This window comes from Necator americanus, chromosome III (assembly GCF_031761385.1).
Source record: "Necator americanus strain Aroian chromosome III, whole genome shotgun sequence".
Taxonomy (NCBI): domain Eukaryota; kingdom Metazoa; phylum Nematoda; class Chromadorea; order Rhabditida; family Ancylostomatidae; genus Necator; species Necator americanus.
In genome coordinates, this window is record NC_087373.1 from 1,438,236 (window position 1) to 1,457,064 (window position 18,829).

The window sequence follows — 18,829 nt, forward strand, 5'->3', positions numbered from 1 at the left end:
GAAGAAGGTGATTAGGCAGTCCTCTCCCTTAAAATTCTCTTTATATCTTGAAGTAGTATATCTGTCTCTAAGTGTTCCCCGCTCTCTTTCTATCTGTTAGATATCTGTTTACTGTTGTAATTCTGCATCATAGCGTACTTTTTTCATTTGACTTTTTCGAATTCTGGCGCGGCGCCAAAAAAATGACAGCATGTTTAAAAACTCAGAGCTGTTAGTTCCGTATTTCATAGCAGAAAAACCTTGTAAAGGCTCGAACATGCCGTTGCACCTTACATGAAAACTTTTTTCTAAACTATTCTTTTAAAGATTTCTTTTTGTTGCATCGTTTTCTTTGTTAGTAGGCTCGGATCTGAAACAGTCACAGTGACATGCAGATTGTGCTTCTTTTTTCTAATTGGAAAACCGTCTCCGTGTTTTGTTAATGTATAATGCTGTTTTTTTGTCATCTTACTGAAATTCGAAAATGAAATGTGAATGAAATATCAGGAGGGATTATTACATGATTAACTTCATTATGCTGTGAAAGTCGGACACTTTTCAAGCGTATGCGAACTCTCGTAATGCAACTTTTTTGTTGCGTATCGGCAGTTGTTATTAACTGCTGCAACAATCACGGTTTTTGTTACGGCATTATCTGTTTTCTGTTCCATGTTATGGTCGCAAATGTCGCATTAAGTTACGAATATGTTTGTGGGGAGATAATTTTGAACAATTCAAGGATTTTCCTTATCCAAGCCTCCAATCTCTGGAAAAAAAAACTCCAATCTTGTCTTATGCTACCATTCGTACTATGCTAGCTATGAAATAGATGTTGTCAGTGACTGAACCTCTCACCCTCATTCTCAAAAAATTTTAACGATTGCTCCTTGGAAATCTGTAACCTTGTTTTCTCATATTTTCACCTTCGTTTTTTTTTTGTTCGAATCATCGCCAAAAATAACACCTTCCTGTTTTTTTTCAGGTGTCTGCCCACTACAAGTGGCATGCTGTTTTCTGATGTGCGCGTAGGATGTGTGGATGGAATATAATCAGACAGCAGAAGTCAATATCTTATGGGATTAAAGCCAGACTTTCTCGAAGCTTTTGCGAGTACTGTGATGGAACATGAAAAACTCCAGATCACAGATGCGACTATGCTTCTAAAAGAGCAAGAATCCTCTGTATTTAATATCGGTTCACCCCAAATCGTACACAAGACTGGGCAGCATTCGGATGTGAAACTCAATGGTCTACCGAATAAGGACCCTACGAATGATGTTAATCAAAGCTCCAGTGATGTGCAAAGGCCCTTGCACGTCCAAGTGAATGGATTTGGGAAGGTGTGTTCACAAGAATTTTTTTTTCAAAACAATTTGAAGTTGGCTTTTTCTGGGGTAGCTGAGAGTTCACCGCTGAGAAGGCCCCTCAAAAGAAGATTTGATAAATCTAGGTGATTTTTATGTAGGAGTGTAATAGATAGTTTATTCAATCCGAAATGCTCGGCTATTGAGCACACATGGGGTGGAATTCTTCTCTGTGAGACTGTGGTTAACAGGCGGAGGAGGAACTGAAACTTTTTTGAGCACATGGAACACATATCATATTTTATTGATTCCCTTTTTGCTATTTGCGTGCTAAGTGTAATGTTGAGTCGGTGAGCTGATAAACTGAGAGTAGTAACTGTTTGCTTTTCGACTTCTCCAACATTGTAAGTGGCAGTTGTAGCAATGCTTATAGGGTTATGCTCTACACATTTACGGAAGCTAGGTATTTCAGGCTCCAGCACAACCACTTTCCTCGTCCTCAGCGCATGGAACACATTTTCCGCCGTCGCCTGCCCCTTCGCGCGATGATAAATCTGCAACGAGTTCATTGGGTTCTGCTAAGGCACTTGGTATGTGTTGCCCTTACGGTTTCTTTTCCTTGATGACTGGGAAGCATCTTTAGTCAAGAAGGTTAATCTTCTGGCTGTACGAGTTTCGCGTAAAGTCTAGCACGTTGAGAATTAAGACTTTGTAATAAAAAAAAAGTTCGTAGTTAGCGTGTCTACTCCTCAAACAGTTTATTATTCCTTCAAAGTTGATGTGTTTGATTTTAATTCAATCTAATTTTAAGGTTTTTATTTCTGGTACTGGAATCATGCATGGCGTGTTGAGTAACGCTCTGTTTGAAGAATTTTTGCTGAAACTTCAAGAATTGTTTTAGCGACTCATTCGTTCCTAGAGTCATTAAAATTCAGCGTATGATATCAAAATGCAATAAATATTATATTAGAGATTGGCTCGCAAGTGGAAAATTTGAACTCAACTTAATTTTTCCAGAAACTCTTCAGAGATTTTGCTTTTGTTTCGCAGACATTGTTTCATCATTATTTTTTGGCTTTTCGTTCGATTAGCCATGTAAGAGATAGTTTTGCCATCAGTTTTTTTCACCTTGCATTTATTCTATTTTTAGCTGGCAATCTCATCCTAAGTAGAAGTGGAAAAAAGTTAATCGTTTCAAGTATCATGTGATTTAATTATTTTCCTCAATTTGCTTTAGTTTCTCCACCACCTGTACCATCTCCAAGCTCCAGAAGCAAGACTCAACCTCCACCACAAAATCCTCCTGGGATCACTGGGGCGTCGTAAGTGATTCACCACTTTAAGCATGCAAAAGTATTCCAGCCAGTATATTCCTTGTTACCAATATGTAATGTATTATTTTTTGAACCACTTACTTTCTCGTTTGTATCGTTCTATTGCCTGTTATCTATCTATTTATCTATTTGCTATCTTTATATATCTATCTATCTATTTGCTATCTAGTCGTTATATCGTCGCTGATGAATGCAGCTAGAGCTTTCAGAGGCCCCTTACTGCCAAACGCTACTACATCACGGCGTGAAGTGGAGGTAACCAGACGAAAGACTGTTGTCGACAAAATAAACAAAGGAAGAGAGCACAATGCTTTCACATTTTTTGTCTCAGGGGTTAGTTTTTTTTTTCTCGTACGTATTTTGCTTACCAGATGATCCGTAATTCATGTTGTCCACTCTTTTAGTTCGAGTCTCAGACGGCTACTCAACTGGCCATGGCCGCCAGACGTTTGAAATCGGTTGCTGAAGAGAAAATGCCTCGCCATATGGTTACAAAAGTTTTCGGTGAAGATGAGGCGAGAATTGTGAAGAAACGATCCGCTCAAGTGCAGCTGCCACGACCAAGACCACTTCTGGCAAGTCAGGAATACGATGACAGCACTGATCTTTCGGACATAGAAGTGAAGGAGAAGTGGGTTCTGTAGAAAATTCCATCCATCGCTGAAAATAACGTATTACATTTTCTAGGGTTGAAACAGTTGTCATGAAGTATGGACTGATGAAAGCTACTATGAGCTATAAAATGGCTGAAAATTCAATGCAAATCGAGAATATAAGCCGACAGGTGTCTACTTGTTTATTTTACTAACTTTAGTCAAGAATTCGTTAAAGATTGTTTCCTTCTGCTTCCTTGACAGCCTTTGATAAAAGTGAACGTTAGGTTCGAAAATACGTGGTAGTCTATTACACTAGTTGGACCATAAACGTGGTATGGATCCATGATTTTTAGCCATTTCACAATCCGGCTCAACCTAGTATTTCTTAACTTAGATGTTCAGGTTGAGGATCTGGATGGGTTCCTGTGCGTGGACGGTCAAGTGCCATCGTGCTCGGCGGCTTTGGATCCTCAGTCTTGTGCCAGAATCCGTCCTGTAGATGTTCGGTATACGCTTACGCGAAGGAATCGTTATACCCATCAATTCCGGTGGGATCCAATATTTTTGCTCGCAAAGTTTGCGTTTTTGATTATTATGAAATTATGCAGTGCCGGATGCGCTGGTTTTGGTTTGAACCAGGCTAACTCGTTCGGAACTACTGGCGCCTGCGCGCTAAATATGGCTCAAGGTAATCAAAAACCTTGTTGGTCTGTAATGAATTTGGCAATCTTATGCTGATATGCACTTTCAGTCACCTGTCCTCCTTTACGATATGCCGAAGCATTTGCGAGAATGGCTTCAATGAATCCCGCGTTTGCGATTAGATCGAGAATTGATGTTCCTTTCTGGTTGAACAGGGAAGCGATAGGTGTAGAGCGGCGAAGATGTGCTCCTGTACAATTCGACGACGCAGAGGAGATAGAACGAGGGCAAACTATCTCTAAGTCGAAGAAAATGCGAATGAATGTGAGGAGTTCTGTATCGTCGACCGATTCTTCATCTATTGAAGACAGCGAGGAAGAGCGAAAGGACAAAGTGAGCTATTTTTATTTTTGTAAATATCCTTCTCCTGATGCTTGTAGCTAAACCTTTGGTTCGAATTTCTGCCTCATCCTTGTTTTTTTTTTGTTGATTGTTCTACATAGTGTATTTAAATTTGTGGTTATGTGCTTTGGAGTAAGTCTTTGATCCGAAATTTTTGTTCGTTCAGTCTTACACAGCCGGGGGATACAGCGAAAAAAGAAGACACGAAATCCGTCGAGCGAGAAACAAAAAGAAGGTGAGCTTGCTCTTCTTTTTTATTTCCTTTTGTAGTAGCATATCCACACTTTGCAGCAACGCAGGCGAGCGCGAAGGCTATTAGGGGTTGAGTCAGATACGGAGTCAGATTCGAGCATAGATTCATATTTCAAAGTCAGAGTGGAAATGCCCAAGTATTCTGTGAGCTTTCTTTTCATTTTGTTCTTGTGCGTTTTGCCCATAAATTCGGCGGAGAAAATACGAGAACTCAATTTTAAGGACATCGAAGTACCAAGGTGGCGGAAGCTGTCGAACGAAGAACTCGCCGCAATTACGAGTCATCCTGAGCCCTGTTCGTGTTGCAGTTCGACTCGCTTAGAGACTTTGGTGGCGAGGAAACACTTGCGGTTAGCAAATGAGGAGCGACTTTATTTTGAGGTGAACTCTTTCGTACTTTCAGTAATCTCAGCCTGTGCTCCCACTTGTAAAAAGTACTCAGGTTTTTTGACTTCAAAAATATCGCAATTTTTTATCTCGTGAGTCTCCTCTACAGCATACATTTTGTTGTAAAATTAGTTTTAGCTACGTGTTTAGAGTGTATTTTGTTGGTTACGGCTAGTAATGACGGAATTCCGATCATTTGAACTACCGTGGGTGTAGTGTTTGTTAACTAAAAATGGTAAAAGCAGTACGGTGAAATTAGCCGTTAGACTTTCTTATCACTTTTTTTGTGGCTTGGGTTCAGTTACTGTGAACAAGAATTCTTGAAAGTGTCCTCTCAGTGGAAGAAAGCAAGCGAAATGAGGCGTAGAGAAATAGGATTGTGTTGTACGTGGGAGTCATCAGCAAGGTGAAAAAGAGAAATCTAGTTTTGCAAGCTAAAGTATTCGAGATCTGGGGTGCATCAACACATTCGACTAAAAGAACAGGTGTAGCGCAGAGGTAGGAGAATCCGCTGCGACTGAACGATCGATACTTGGCAGCCAGTTGAACATTTCATTCGTTCGGGGTTGTACCAAATTTGACTGGAAAAAGTAAAAACGTTGACATGATTGATCGGGTGGCTTCTCACGTCTTTGTATAGCACCATCCATAATCCTCAACCGAGCATGAATTGAAGGCGAATCTCAAAAGAATTGATCAACCAATACCTTACCTATTGTTTTTGTCTTTTAACTTAACAAAACACTCTTTAAGAATCAGCAGTTTTGTTTCGCTACTAATATTATATATCACATATATCATTGTTGTATCATATATTATTGTTTTAAGGGGAAACGTCGTGAAATGCCTTCTTTGGACTCCGATGATAACTCTGAGGTGGAAGGAGCTGACTTGACACCATTGTTGCAATGCACTTTGACCGAGTCCGAGCGGGCCCTGTACGATCGTTCAGCCCAAGCTCCTGGTGGACGGGAAGCTCTCCAAAAGCCGCGATGAGTTTTCATATCTGGGCACAATGAAACGCGTACGTGTTGACGTTATTAATGATATGGATAGAATTGGGAATGTGTAGTCTTCCAGGATCTCATGGGCTTGATCTGCGTTGTGGAATCGTCGTTCCAGTTGTTCATGTCAGTGCGTAGTGTGTAATTTCTGTGAATTATTTCAGGGAAGAACAGTCATATTTTCACACATTACGCTACTTGTCATAATCTTCTGTGTAGTAGATCCTCCGAAGTTGACCTCACTTCCATAAATTCTGTAAATCCGTTGAGAGACGCTGTATACCGGTGTTGCATCTGATTCCTGATTAGCATAGTTTAGTTAATTACATGGAATATGATGTTTTTGCTTTGAATTCCTTTTTTTCTATTCCTGCTTTAACAATGAGTGAAAATATTTTCTCTGAAATGGTTAATTCGCATTTATATTGATGTGTAGAATTTCGTCATTTAGAAATTTCATGAAGGATATTGAAATTCCCAGTTGAACAAACCTAATGTTGTCATCGTTGTAATTACAATGTTATGTATACATAAAATTGTTTTCCTAGCTGGGATACTAATCGCTGCATTAGTAGCGGTGTTCGCCGTTTAGTACTTTGGAATAGCGTCCCCCGTACTTCTATTTGAATTCGTCGCCTTTGATTCGGCGCAAATTGTGAAACATTACTAAAGTGAAGCTAAGCAGTTCGGCAAAGGAAAGCAAGCGGTCATGTAATGTCAGAACGTAAAATATTCTTTAGGACTGTTTATGGATAGAAATTCAAGTTTCTATCTTTACGCATTGCTGACAATGTCGGAGGTTCAGAGTTCATGTTCCGATACCCGTCCAAACAGAGTATTAAAATTACCCTAACGGATCGTTTGTGTTTTCATCCGTTTTTGCTTGCTTCAATTTGAGTCGGTAGCTACATTGGTTTGTAGCGTCAGTGTCTGTTTGTAGCTCTTGTAATTTTCATTCCTAGAGGGTAACGCCGATGTGCTTGAGTAAAGTGATGTTAGCATAACCTGGAAGAGGTGCATGATTCGAGGTCAGGTCGATGAAATGTTGATAAAGAATATTGCTTTGCGTGTCAAGATAGAAGGCAAATGCCGTTCCGATGAAAACTGGTTGAAAATGGTTTGATGTGCGTACATTTGTATAATATATATCGAAAACATGAAATGATTACATTGTACATTTGTACACCTAGCTTGCCATCTTCTGAGTCAGTTTCCACATCTGGCAGCTGGTTTTTCAAGCACTAGTCTTGAGAAGAACCAGTTGCAATTTTTCTAGGTAAAGTAAAGTGGTTGTTGTTGATCAGTCCTCTCGGAGTGCCTTCTATTTCTACTCAGAATCACTTGAAGTTTACGGACGTATACGGGCCGTTACAACGAGTTGCGGAGATCAACCGATGTATTAAGTCAGTGTTTTTATCTTCCTAGACAAGTCTGGTGAGAATCGGATCGCCGTCTGCTGGATGAAAGGATACGTTAATCTGAAGCGAAGCGGCTGCGAACCATCGATAGTACGTGGGTGGCGGAATTCAGCACTACACTCTAATAGCCCTCGTGTTTTGAATGATGACATATTAAAGTTCTATCGCAGGGATATTCCCTGCTGAGATATCAGTTCGCAGCTGTGTTGAATACAGCAGTATACACTTCTAAATATTCAGTAGAATATGGAAGTGTGTTTTTTCTCAGTATAGATTGTCAGAATGAAAGCTGTTCACGGTAATTTGCTTTTTAATATAGTCTGGTTAAAATTACTTAATGCCAGGTGCAGTTCCATAAGCCACCTCTGCAGTGCGATGCGGGAAGCGAGGGTCCCGCCTCGATTGCAAGCGCAGTCGCTTCAGCATTTACATTGGGCTTCAGATCGTTCTGACGTGGCTATACTTGCCAAGATATTCATCAGGAAAACATTTGGCAAATATCACTTTACAGGCTTTCTATTGATATTCATTTTTCTACTAACAGATCTTGGTGTAAGGTTGTTTTCATTCGTAGTTAAGGTGCTGCACTGCAGTTATTGCGCTCCGGTCAGTCGCGCTCCACTGAGAAAGGGTGGTTTCTTTTTGTTTGTTCATTGTATAGTAAGCCTTGAAAAACGAAATCGAGACGTTGTTTCATCTATAACTCTTCGAAATCTTTTTTCTTCGTTCCTGGATTGTGTGCGACTCTGTTTGTGGTTCCAATCATGATCATATCCTCGACATTTTTCGGCAAGGGTGGTGGTTTGTTGCTCTGTTTTCTCGACTAGCAAAGAAGTTGCTCTCAGCAACGCAACAAAGAGACAACTTCTTTGCCAGTCGTTATTCACGGGCGTTAAATTTCCTGTGTCAGTTTTTCAATACGCAAGTTGTTTTCTTGAACAATCAGTGACGTGAGATTCAGCTCAGCTGACGATTCCTATTGATCGATCGATGTTTTGTGGAAGTTCTGCGTTTCTTCATTTTCCTTTGGAACATACGTAGTCATGTACAAGCTCCATTATTTGTGTTCACTGAACGCCCACGATTTTCTATCGGTAGTAGAATTTCGTTATTCCAGACAAACTTTGATCCTACACCAGACGTGTGACTATGACCAGACTTTACTTCTTTTTGTTCTTTTTCTGACGAACATCTTTCACAAACTCAGGCTTTTGATTGATGATTATTTATGTTTAAAGAAATAATGAGAAGATTTTAGTAGGTGATGAGCTGTGAACGAGTCAATTAAATGATGATTTTATGTTATCACGTGCATTTTCGTGAACTTTGGTGTTCTGCGCTGAGTTTTTGCTTGATGTTCGATCTTGCTGGATAAGAGTAGCTGTTTTTTTTCGTTGTTATGATGAAATCAAGCTGATGTGTTCACCTTTTTGAAGACATGTAGCCTAGGTACAGCATATTCTTTTTTCCTTTTTGCCGGTCGAATACACCACCCACTTTAGCCCATGAATTCCATTCCTAGATGTGTTGTTTGAGAAACATCCTTTTTCGAAGAGCCGTCTTACATAGAATGTGGTCAAATTGTCGAAATAAAAGGACTCTGTACTGACTGTTGCGAATGCGGCCTGCCTTTACCTCGTTTTTACAAATACATATCCTGAGTTCGATATTTTTGGGGTGTGATCCAGGGGATCCAGGGGAACGGGTCGTCGCCGTCTGTTGACAACTACAGGCAAAGCAGATCATTCGCTCTGGGTACCTGAGTCAAACAGGGCCTTCTGCGCCGCGTTGCAGCCTTTGGCGATTGTGGTGCTGCGGAGACACACGACGGACGCTCGCGACAGAGATGATAGATGTATCACAAGTGTTTTCATTGAATTTGATTATTTTTTCCGCGAAACCCCCGACAAATCAAATGCATGTATTACGTAAGTCTGTGTTCTCTGTCATGCAAAGTGTTGCGTAATCATCCGCCTTAGGGATTTTCTGTGTAAGACGTCCGATGTTATTAGAAGTTCCTTGATGCTATCTCTTTATTCTTCTTTTCAGGATGCAGCTAGTAAATGGGCTGGGAGCATGGAGTAGTTGTGGATATTCGCTCCAACTTGGGCCAACGCGCAGACGTACTTGTAGGTTTTAGATGTTACTACTTGTTTTCATGCCCTTTCTTTTTCGTGTTCCCTACATTGGAAAATTTGTTAGAATAAATATAATTTAACCCTGTGTTACATTACAATCTCTTCCAAGTCTACTAAAGCCGTCTTCACTTCTCTTATTAGTTTAATCCTATTTTTCAATATTTTCTGTTCTCTTATGTTCTATTCCTTTATCCTCTTTCTTTTGTTTTTGTCGCGAGAGAGAAGAAAAAGTCAGGAGGATGTAGGTGTCATTATCACTTTAGATTTTTGTATAGAAGTCACTGATCGGTAATGCATAAAACCAAACAAAGTTACTCATTTTATTTCAGTTGCTAGAACTACCACGACTCAACTTTGTAGGGCCAGTACATACTCAGCAGTACTCAGAGAAATTGGCAGAGATCACTTGAAAAAAGCTCTAGAAAGTGAGTTTTCAGTGATTAATCGAATTAATTCTACTTTTTTCATTGAATTAGGTGGACAACCATTGCCATTCATAAGTCGCCGAGCGATTCGTCGAGACAGATTCCAGATCACATTAAATGGAAATGTATCAGTGTGTATTGTTCCTAGTACCGGAGTAGTAAGTGAGTTCATTTTTATTTTGGCTGGAGAAAGCTGCAGACCTCATCCGTTCAAATTTTATTAGTCTTATTGTGAAGCGGTCTGCTTTAGTTTTTATCCTTCGTTTTAGAAGTTTTTTTTTCTATGCAGAAATTTGAGGTAGGCATATTTTTAGCGGTGCAGGAGCGCGGATTTCGAACAAGAAGAACAGGAAGCGTCGGACTTGGAGGAATCGGATCCAAGGCTTCACGCGAAAAGAGCAAGTAAGAAAGGATCTGTCGTCTCAGTATCGTCTCACCTTTTTGCGTTTTGGTTTAGGTGGACCGCATTCACCGACTTTTTCACTACATCAAAGAAAGGAAAAGATGACTCAGTTGAAGGATGGAATCAGTATGATTCCGAATTAAAGAAACTTCCTGAAGCGCAGCAAAAAACTTATACTGTGAGCCTGGTTTTTATGATTTCTTTCTGGCGGTTCAAACAATGATGTTATGTTTTTTCTAGGACGGTTTTGTGAAGGGATTGCTTGCATCTAAAAATACTACTACATCTACACCAAAGAAGTCAAGCACCCTTACTCGTTTCTACATTTTTCTTGCTGCGTGCATTTTTATAGGATATCTAACTGGCGGTTAGTCGATTTCTTCTTCTTTTTTCCAAGTGGTTGCCTTTGTCATTCTTATTGCTATGTTATTATCCTTGTACCTTTATTTTTCATATGCTCGTGTTTCAGCGTGGCATTATATTTTTGTTGAGCTTATCCTCCTTTTTCCTTTGTTTTTTTCCTTACGCAGCTAGAATTTACTCTAGCAATTCGTGTTCGAATAGGCGACCGCCAATTTGGATCGTTGTTCTTTTCGAATCCACAGGAAGTGAAACCAGAAGATGTGCAAGTGACATTCGATGACGTAAGAGGGGTAAGATTTTTCTTTTTTTGGGCTAAAGTTATGGAGCTGTGATCTTTTCTGATTCTTGAATATTTTGCAGCCAGTTGTTTTTCAAGTTCCTGTACTGATGAATTTAAATTGCAGATGGATGAAGCAAAGCAGGAAGTGGAAGAGATCGTATCATATCTTCGAGATCCAGAGAAATATTCTAGACTTGGTGGTCGTCTTCCCAAAGGAGTTCTTCTAGTTGGACCACCAGGAACGGGAAAAACACTTCTAGCCAGAGCTATCGCAGGAGAGGCACAAGTTAGTTAGAAATTCGCTTTCCTTTTTCTATGCGCGATTTGGCAGCAACTTGATTTTTTTCAGAATTATATTTTGAGGCATTCTTTTCATCTTTTGGCGTTCATTATTCTTATATGTATAGTTTTTTTGTTAATTTGTCGAAAATTGGATTTAACGAGGAATCGTTTTTTCTCATTTTTTCCTATATAAAAGTTCCATTATGGCCATTGGATTTAGTTTCTGCTTAACTTGATTATCGTTGGAATCTGCCGTGAACCCTTTGGTGCAAGCAGATTTGAAACTGAAAACTAGATCACTTTGGAAGCAGTTTTTCGCTAGTTTCCTCGGTAATTTGTGACTTCGTCTCAGGTACCGTTCTTCCATACTGCAGGATCAGAGTTCGACGAGGTTTTGGTAGGTCAGGGAGCGCGGAGAGTACGAGATTTGTTTGAAAAGGCTAAGGCAAGGTGAGTTTGTTCGCCTGTTCTTATATTTGATTCGTTTTCTTGTCTTATTTTGGTTTTTCACAGGGCTCCTTGTATAATATTTATTGACGAAATTGATAGTGTTGGATCAAAGCGAGTTTCAAACAGTTTGCATCCATATGCTAATCAGACCATCAACCAGTTACTAAGGTGTGTTTTTTTTTCTAGTTTAAAAAAAAGCGTTTATTTCCATAACAATTCTATGGAAATAAAAGCTATTGCAAGTCTATTGGCGTTTATCTGCACCAATGGAACACGCGTGGATACTGAACTTATTTTAAAAAATAAAAATAAAGTAAGTAAGTAACTTATACTTACTTACTTTATTTTTATTTTTTAAAACTGAAAACTTGAGGATTCTTTTGTGCCAACATAGTCTTGTTGGTTGAATTTTTATTAGTCTGTTTTACACCGCTGAGAGTTATATCCGAAGAGTGAAACTCGTTGGTACGCCAAGTGGCCTGCGCAGCTTGTTGATGTGGTTAGAAATTTTAGAATCGAGAGGAAATTCAGTGGTTTGGAGAAAAAAAATTAAGTTTAGTAGCAGATAATCTTTTTTTTTTAGCGAAATGGATGGCTTCAATAGAAATGAAGGTGTTATTGTGATTGCAGCTACGAATCGCGTAGATGATTTAGATAAGGTGCTGTAGTTTGTCCTTACTTTTTATCCTTTTTTCTTCTGTATCGTACAATTTACAGGCTTTGCTCCGCCCTGGCCGATTTGATGTACGAATTACAGTTCCGAAACCTGATCTTGCTGGTAGAACCGATATTTTCAATTTCTACCTGCAAAGAATTGTTCACTCCCCGTTGATAGATCCGAGAACGTTAGCCAAGGTTTGCTAAAGAGAAAAGTCCATTTTTTGTCACTATTTTGTTAGCCATTTTTTCCTGTCTAGGGTTCTACTGGGTTTACTGGCGCGGATATTGAAAATATGGTAAACCAAGCTGCTCTAAAAGCTGCTACAGAATCCGCACCGGAAGTGACGATGCAACATCTGGACGAAGCCAGAGACAGGTGATCTTCATTTGATAGTTTCTTTGTTTTTTTTCACACCTTCCATTGTTTGAGCATGTTTTTAAAGAGTGTTGATGGGACCAGCTCGAACTGGTGGTCGAATACCTGATGAAGAGGCGAACAGGAATACCGCGTATCATGAAGCTGGGCATACATTGGTTTCACTCTACACGAAACATGCCACACCTCTACATAAGGTTTGTGAGGGTAACGGGGCCGATGCTTCATCATCATCATTCATCTAAATGCATGTGTTCACCGCATTTGAAGAATTTCTTACATTTATACTAAATTTTTACATCTTCGCAAGTATTTGATTGTTACAAAGATCTGATTTTCCCTGTTTTGTTTTCTCTTTTAACTTCCATTTTGTCATTTGTTCTTCCTTGTTCTTCCCTGTCGTAACTTCTCCCAACTTCTCCAGGTGACGATCATTCCTCGCGGGCAGTCTCTTGGCCACACAGCTACTTTACCTGAGAAAGACGAATACCAGATGACAAAGAGTCAACTTCTTGCTGCTCTTGATGTAATGATGGGAGGGCGTGTAGCTGAAGAATTGATTTTTGGAGATGATATGGTATTTTGCTTTCTTTCATGCTTGACTTCACTATTTTAATGGAATCTATGCAGTAACGTTTAGGTCACGACAGGGGCGGCTGACGATTTAAGGAAAGCGTCGCAGCTGGCTTCGCAGATGGTGAAAGTTTTTGGAATGAGTGACAAGGTAGAATTCTCTTGCTATCTTTTATTTCTGATATCTTTTGTTAAAGGGAACTGTTTTGTCATCGTAATCTGGACCACTATTGACAGGAAAAGTGTGAAACAATGAACACACTCCAGATGTGCGAGGATTGTTTATATTGTAGAACGTTGTTTAGGTTGGGCTGCGAGATTTCACCGCAGAAGACAATTCATCGACATCCCTCGTGAAAATCAGTGATTTGAGTCCGCAAACGGCAGAAGCGATCGATAAAGAAATCAACCAAGTGCTTCAAGATAGTTATCAACGTGCAAAAGATATTCTTTCGAAGCATAAGGTGAGGTCTCATGTATTTTTATCGGTTATGTGCGTTGTCTTCATCCTTTATACGTTAATTTATAACCAGTGTAACGGAACCTTTTTCCCACTGTGGAAAAGCTAAATATTTGTGACTGATGACCCATCAATGAAAACAAATTTTCTTTGTACCAGTACATCTTTGGTTACCACTACTCAGTTTATAAACTTAGATGAAGATTGAGTAGTTTGTCGTCTTTTGACGCTGTCGAGCTCGAGAAAGTCAAGAAATTGACGCGTGTGGGGATGACATTTTTTTCTTTTTTCAAATTCCGGTATTTGTTAAGCTACAGAAGAGGATTTTCGTGTGTTGTTTGGATATTCTAAGTTACTGAAACACCCTTTTTCCTCTATAATCGTCGAATGCGTCTTTTTTTCAATTGCGCTGAGCTTATACGTGCCCAAACCCGAATGTTCTTGTTCTTCGAAGCTCTTTGGGTTGGACAGTAACATGTGCACTGACCTACAGAAATTTTGAAAATTGATCTAGCATTTGGTTTCATATTTGGGTGCTTATAAATTTGGATTCATTTTGACGGGAGTTGTTGCTTGGATTCTTTTGTCGAATAGTTTCATGGCTTTGCGCTCAAATGTTTTGTGTATCTGAACGAATGTTTCAGAAAGAGCACCAGCTCCTCGCTGAAGCTCTACTGGAGTACGAAACCCTTTCAGCAGAAGAAGTGAGGCAAGTTATCTCTGGGAGGAAAATTAAGGTGAGTTCGGTGTATTTAGGTTCAAACTCAGAAGGAACCAATGTAGCATTTAGTTTCTGTAAATCAAAATTGTAAGAGTAGTAAAGTGTTAAGCGTCCAACACCGGCAGCAGTGAAAAGGAGCAACGAGAACCGTCCACCGAACCCTCTTGTTCATATTCATATTCTGGAAGAAGGGAGGAAATGATCCAGCCATTTCTCCCTTCTTTTCTTAGTTTTGATTTGATTTTCCTCAACTTCCCTTTCCATTCTTAATCAGTCATGTATTATATTATCCAATGGTGGTTTAATATTTCCGAAAGGTTCCTTAATTCTGCTTTTACTCACTTCCAAACGTGTAGGTTAATGCAAAATCGTCCCAACTCGTTGTACGCAGATGTTGGATATCGCTAGAATAGCTTAGTTAACTGCTATGAAAAACTGGTACTGTACTTGTTAAAAAATGTTTGTTACAGGGACAGTTCATTGCGTTCTGAATTGCAGAAAGTTGCTATTGAAACATTTATCTGATCAAAACTTTAAAGGTCTTAATTCATAGTTAGTCACAACTGAGGACTAACTTGTTCTATGTGATCTACGTGAGAGCTACGTCATTAAAAGCCGTCATTTTGCCGTATCTCTCCGGTTTTTTTTTCTTGCAGCACTTGAACTGTCTTTATTAACTAAGAGCGAATATTCTATGTATTGTGCAACAGTGTTTCGTAACTTTGTGTTTTAATGGGGTTCGTTTACATTTTAGCGGTTTCTCCTTGGAATTGTTGTGTAGTTCTCGTCGTTTCTCTGTGATTGCAATTAGATTTCCTTCCGTCGTTCGTCCTCCTTAAACTTATCTCTCCCCCGCCCCCTCTGTTCCGTCCATTATTCCACTTTTCGTCATGACATGTGCTCTAACCTACGAAATTGTACTATTTTTCTCCATCACTGATGTGAGACATAAATGTGTCGATTAAGTGAAAATGGAATAAAAAGTAGTTTGTAGTAAATTGTATCTGGTGTCTGATGTGTAAGCCACATTTTCCGCGCCGCATTTCGTTGAAATTGAAAACGAGACGGTTTCAATGCGTACTTATTGGTTTCTTTTTTCCCTTCATTTTCAATGTGTAGCGGATACCGATGGATATAATGGAATACCACGTGTTGAAAAACACCAGGAACCAGAAGGCAAAAATTGGACTTCTGTCTGTTTCTATACGAGCATGGATTTTTTAAATGGAAAAATCACAGTTCATTCTAAAGTACGAGGGCTTTCTCGGATCAGTATAGCTGTGACCTTACAATCTATTGGTTGATTGTTCTGATGGAAATCAAATCCATAGATGAATTCTAGTAAGCTATAGGGGCAAATTTCAACTGTTTTAGGGCAGCATTCGGTAGAATCCTCAATGTTGAGTTCTCACCGGTAGTAGTTGGGGCCCAGGATATATTTCCTAGTCCCATATCGAAAAGGCAAAAAAATCACCTATAAATTCGAAGATCAATTGGTTCAGGAATATCAAATTTATCTGTTTAGGCAAACTTCATTGGATTTGTACGAGTTTTGAGATTCATATCCACACACACTATCATTCAATCGCCTTCGTAGAAGTAAAGAGTTGCTTCGTTGGGTTAATTGAGCCTCGAGCCATTGAGTTCCAGTTTCATTGAGTGCCTAAGGAGTCGGCATTTTTTCGCTGTGATACTTCCAAATTACGAGTTGAACTGTATCCAGGGGTAAGGTTTTCGATGTCGGAAAGGAGCCTAACATCAAAAATTCCCCCGAACAAACAACAAACAATGCCATAAACTGTAAGGTTTAGTAGTAGGATCGAACAAATTGGGGTAAATTAGGGGGATTAAGAAGCAGCGCGATTTGATTAACTGGTCGCAACCCGCGATGCGATTAGATAACCAGGAAGAGGCGAAGAGAACGCTGACCGTAGACCTCGTTAGTTAATAGAATTGGTGTTGGTTAATTAAATGAATAGAATTGATCAGAATAGTAACTGAAGATATCCTTTATACCTTCGTAAATGTAAATAGTTGCTTCGTTAGGTAGATTGAGCCCTGACCCTCTGAATCTTTTTAAAAAATAATTTATAATTTAATTAATTAATTAGTTAAACATTATTCATTTATTTCATTATTTTTAATCTCATTTAATTTTAATTTATAATTTTTAAAATTATAAATAAGACACAGAATTTTTAATACACAATCATCTTTTCAAACATTCTATCATTTAAAACCTCAACTAAGGCTCAGTTTAAGATTTTAATGCCAATTTCAACAACTTTATCATGTACACTTTAGAATATTTGATTTTTATTTGTATTTCTTTAATATATAGTCACAAGTGGTACATAATTGTTATGTTTTCATAAATATTCTTATTCTACTATTTGTGAATTTATTGCTAGAAAAAAGAAAGTGTTAAATTCGATCAAACAATAGGTTTATAGAAAAAAAAATCATTTAGAATTTCAAATTAACAATTCACGTGGAAATTCAACTGTTGATTTGTATATATATGTAAAATATAATAAAATATATATAATATAAAATATATATTTTGATTCGTTAGGTGGATTGAGCCCTGACCCTCTGAATCTTTTTTTAAAATAATTTGTAATTATCTATAACTAATATATGTATATATAAAATGTAATATAATATATATAAAATTCTCAAAAAAAAAGAAAAAAAGCAACTGAATCATTAGTTAGAGACGGAACAAGATCTTATCAGTGGATACGCTGCACAGAGCAAACGTGTTCGTGCAATAGGAAATTTACTTAATCCTTTTTTTTTATTTCATTTTCGAATGTGTAATACAGGAATGCGTTGACGAAAATAGAAATCTAGAAGAATATCCAGAAAGATCAGGTACAGCAGAAAAATGAGGAAGTAGAGAAAGATCGGAAAGAAAAGCAGGAAGATAAATAAGAGATGAAATGAAGTAGTGCACTTATAAAGAGTTTTTTTTCCACTGAAAGAGGAGTTAGAGCCAGGAAGAGTGAGATGAGAAGGGTGGTGGCAGAACTTTCTAGAATGTCTCGGCCTAGATCTGGGACGTGTGCGCGCGTTAATCGACTTCGTTTGGTGATCTACTTTTCAACCTGCTTTCTCTCAACGTTTTGATGTTTTTTTGTGTTGATATATTGCTTAACACTGACTTACGTGACTTAATCGGCTTGCTGATGTCATCGCCTGAGGCGATTACCTGCATCTTCGCCGAGGTGTGCTGTCGTCCTTGAACACAGCTCTGCCCAACCCTCTCGATCTTCTGCGAGAGCTTACTCAGGATCAATCCATTCGTCGCTAATCCACTGCCTGTGGAACCTTACGTCTCAGCCGAACTGCCCATCCATGCCGAGTGACTTCAGGTCCTCTTTCACCACCTCAGTCCAGAAATTCCGTTTTCGGTCGGGTGCCCTCTTCCAGCTTGAACCCGACAAACTCTTCAGGACCCGTTGAACAAGGCGATCTGCTGGTTCCCTCTATATATGAGCAAAGAAGCGAAGACGATTTTCTGTAGCCACGGCGGTCCAAGATTGCTTGACACTGTAATGGAAAACTACCGTATCGATCCGTTAGGTCCTCAGAAGCATCCGTTACAAAGGGATGAACATAATAACTGTATTTTTAGCACCTATTAATGCATAACAACCTGTTAGACTGAAGAGGTCACGGCTGTCCACGGCGACAACGTCTGTATGTCCGTGTATTCGGGTGTTTAGTTCTTTTTGCATGTGTACTCAGACCGATAGAATAATTTTTTTGTTGTCATTTAATTGATCGACGAAATAAATTCAAAGCATTTTATTTCGTATTTATTTTATTTTTTGTATGTATTTTTTATTTTGTATTTATTTTTTAGCAGCATTTATCAGTCAATTTATTAGTTAGTTAAATTATATTATATATTATTTTATTATTATTCATTATTATTTATTATATTAGTTAAATTTTCTCACCTTGTGAGTAGAATGCCTAAGATGATGTCCATGACTTCAAAAACCAACATTTTGCCAATCTCTCAGTGATGGAGAGGTTGGCAAAAGGAATCATTTAGAGAGTTTATACCTCATAATAACTTTCGGAACACCACGACCACTTTGAATCCCATCATCTCTGCTTTTATGACCCTGAGAGTACTGTGGATAGCATATTTAGATCGTGTATGGCTAAGCTATGAGATAATTTTCTGCTACTGCTCAGCAATGGACGACCGAGAAGCATCGATACGTGCTTGGTGAAGCGCTAAACGTCATGAATATGACGGCAATCAACGCCTCAGGCGTGAGATTGTGTATGTATATGTGTGTTCGTTTGTCATCCTCCATAAAAACACATTTGGAGCGTATTTTATTCGTTCCGGCGAATGCG

At 38.9% G+C, this 18,829-nt stretch overlaps 2 protein-coding genes across 4 annotated transcripts; both read left to right on the forward strand.

Moving 5' to 3' along the window:
* Window positions 1–1,052: 1,052 nt before the first annotated feature.
* RB195_008294 (uncharacterized protein) lies at window positions 1,053–5,892 on the forward strand (the record flags this gene model as incomplete). Its single annotated transcript, XM_013437935.2, has 13 exons — window positions 1,053–1,319; window positions 1,756–1,873; window positions 2,521–2,605; window positions 2,827–2,950; window positions 3,022–3,248; window positions 3,305–3,401; window positions 3,616–3,761; window positions 3,822–3,901; window positions 3,965–4,248; window positions 4,424–4,492; window positions 4,549–4,653; window positions 4,732–4,890; window positions 5,725–5,892. The coding sequence occupies 13 exons, from the start codon at window positions 1,053–1,055 to the stop codon at window positions 5,890–5,892; spliced, it is 1,929 nt and encodes a 642-aa protein (XP_013293389.2).
* Window positions 5,893–5,911: 19 nt separating this feature from the next.
* On the forward strand, window positions 5,912–14,651 carry RB195_008295 (uncharacterized protein; the record flags this gene model as incomplete). 3 transcript variants are annotated; one of them, XM_064194726.1, is made up of 22 exons in its annotated part: window positions 5,912–5,920; window positions 5,977–6,030; window positions 7,863–7,870; window positions 9,368–9,447; window positions 9,786–9,881; window positions 9,933–10,043; window positions 10,196–10,283; window positions 10,339–10,462; window positions 10,525–10,651; window positions 10,831–10,937; window positions 11,052–11,213; window positions 11,562–11,659; window positions 11,723–11,827; window positions 12,243–12,318; window positions 12,377–12,514; window positions 12,577–12,695; window positions 12,763–12,892; window positions 13,120–13,272; window positions 13,336–13,419; window positions 13,574–13,732; window positions 14,373–14,465; window positions 14,559–14,651. In XM_064194726.1, 22 exons carry the CDS (start codon window positions 5,912–5,914, stop codon window positions 14,649–14,651), a joined length of 2,214 nt encoding a protein of 737 aa, XP_064045869.1. The 3 variants fall into 3 exon arrangements, with proteins under 3 accessions (XP_064045869.1, XP_064045870.1, XP_064045871.1); XM_064194725.1 differs by having other exon boundaries at window positions 10,849–10,937; XM_064194724.1 differs by lacking the exons at window positions 5,912–5,920; window positions 5,977–6,030; window positions 7,863–7,870 and having other exon boundaries at window positions 9,369–9,447.
* Between the last annotated feature and the right edge of the window lie 4,178 nt (window positions 14,652–18,829).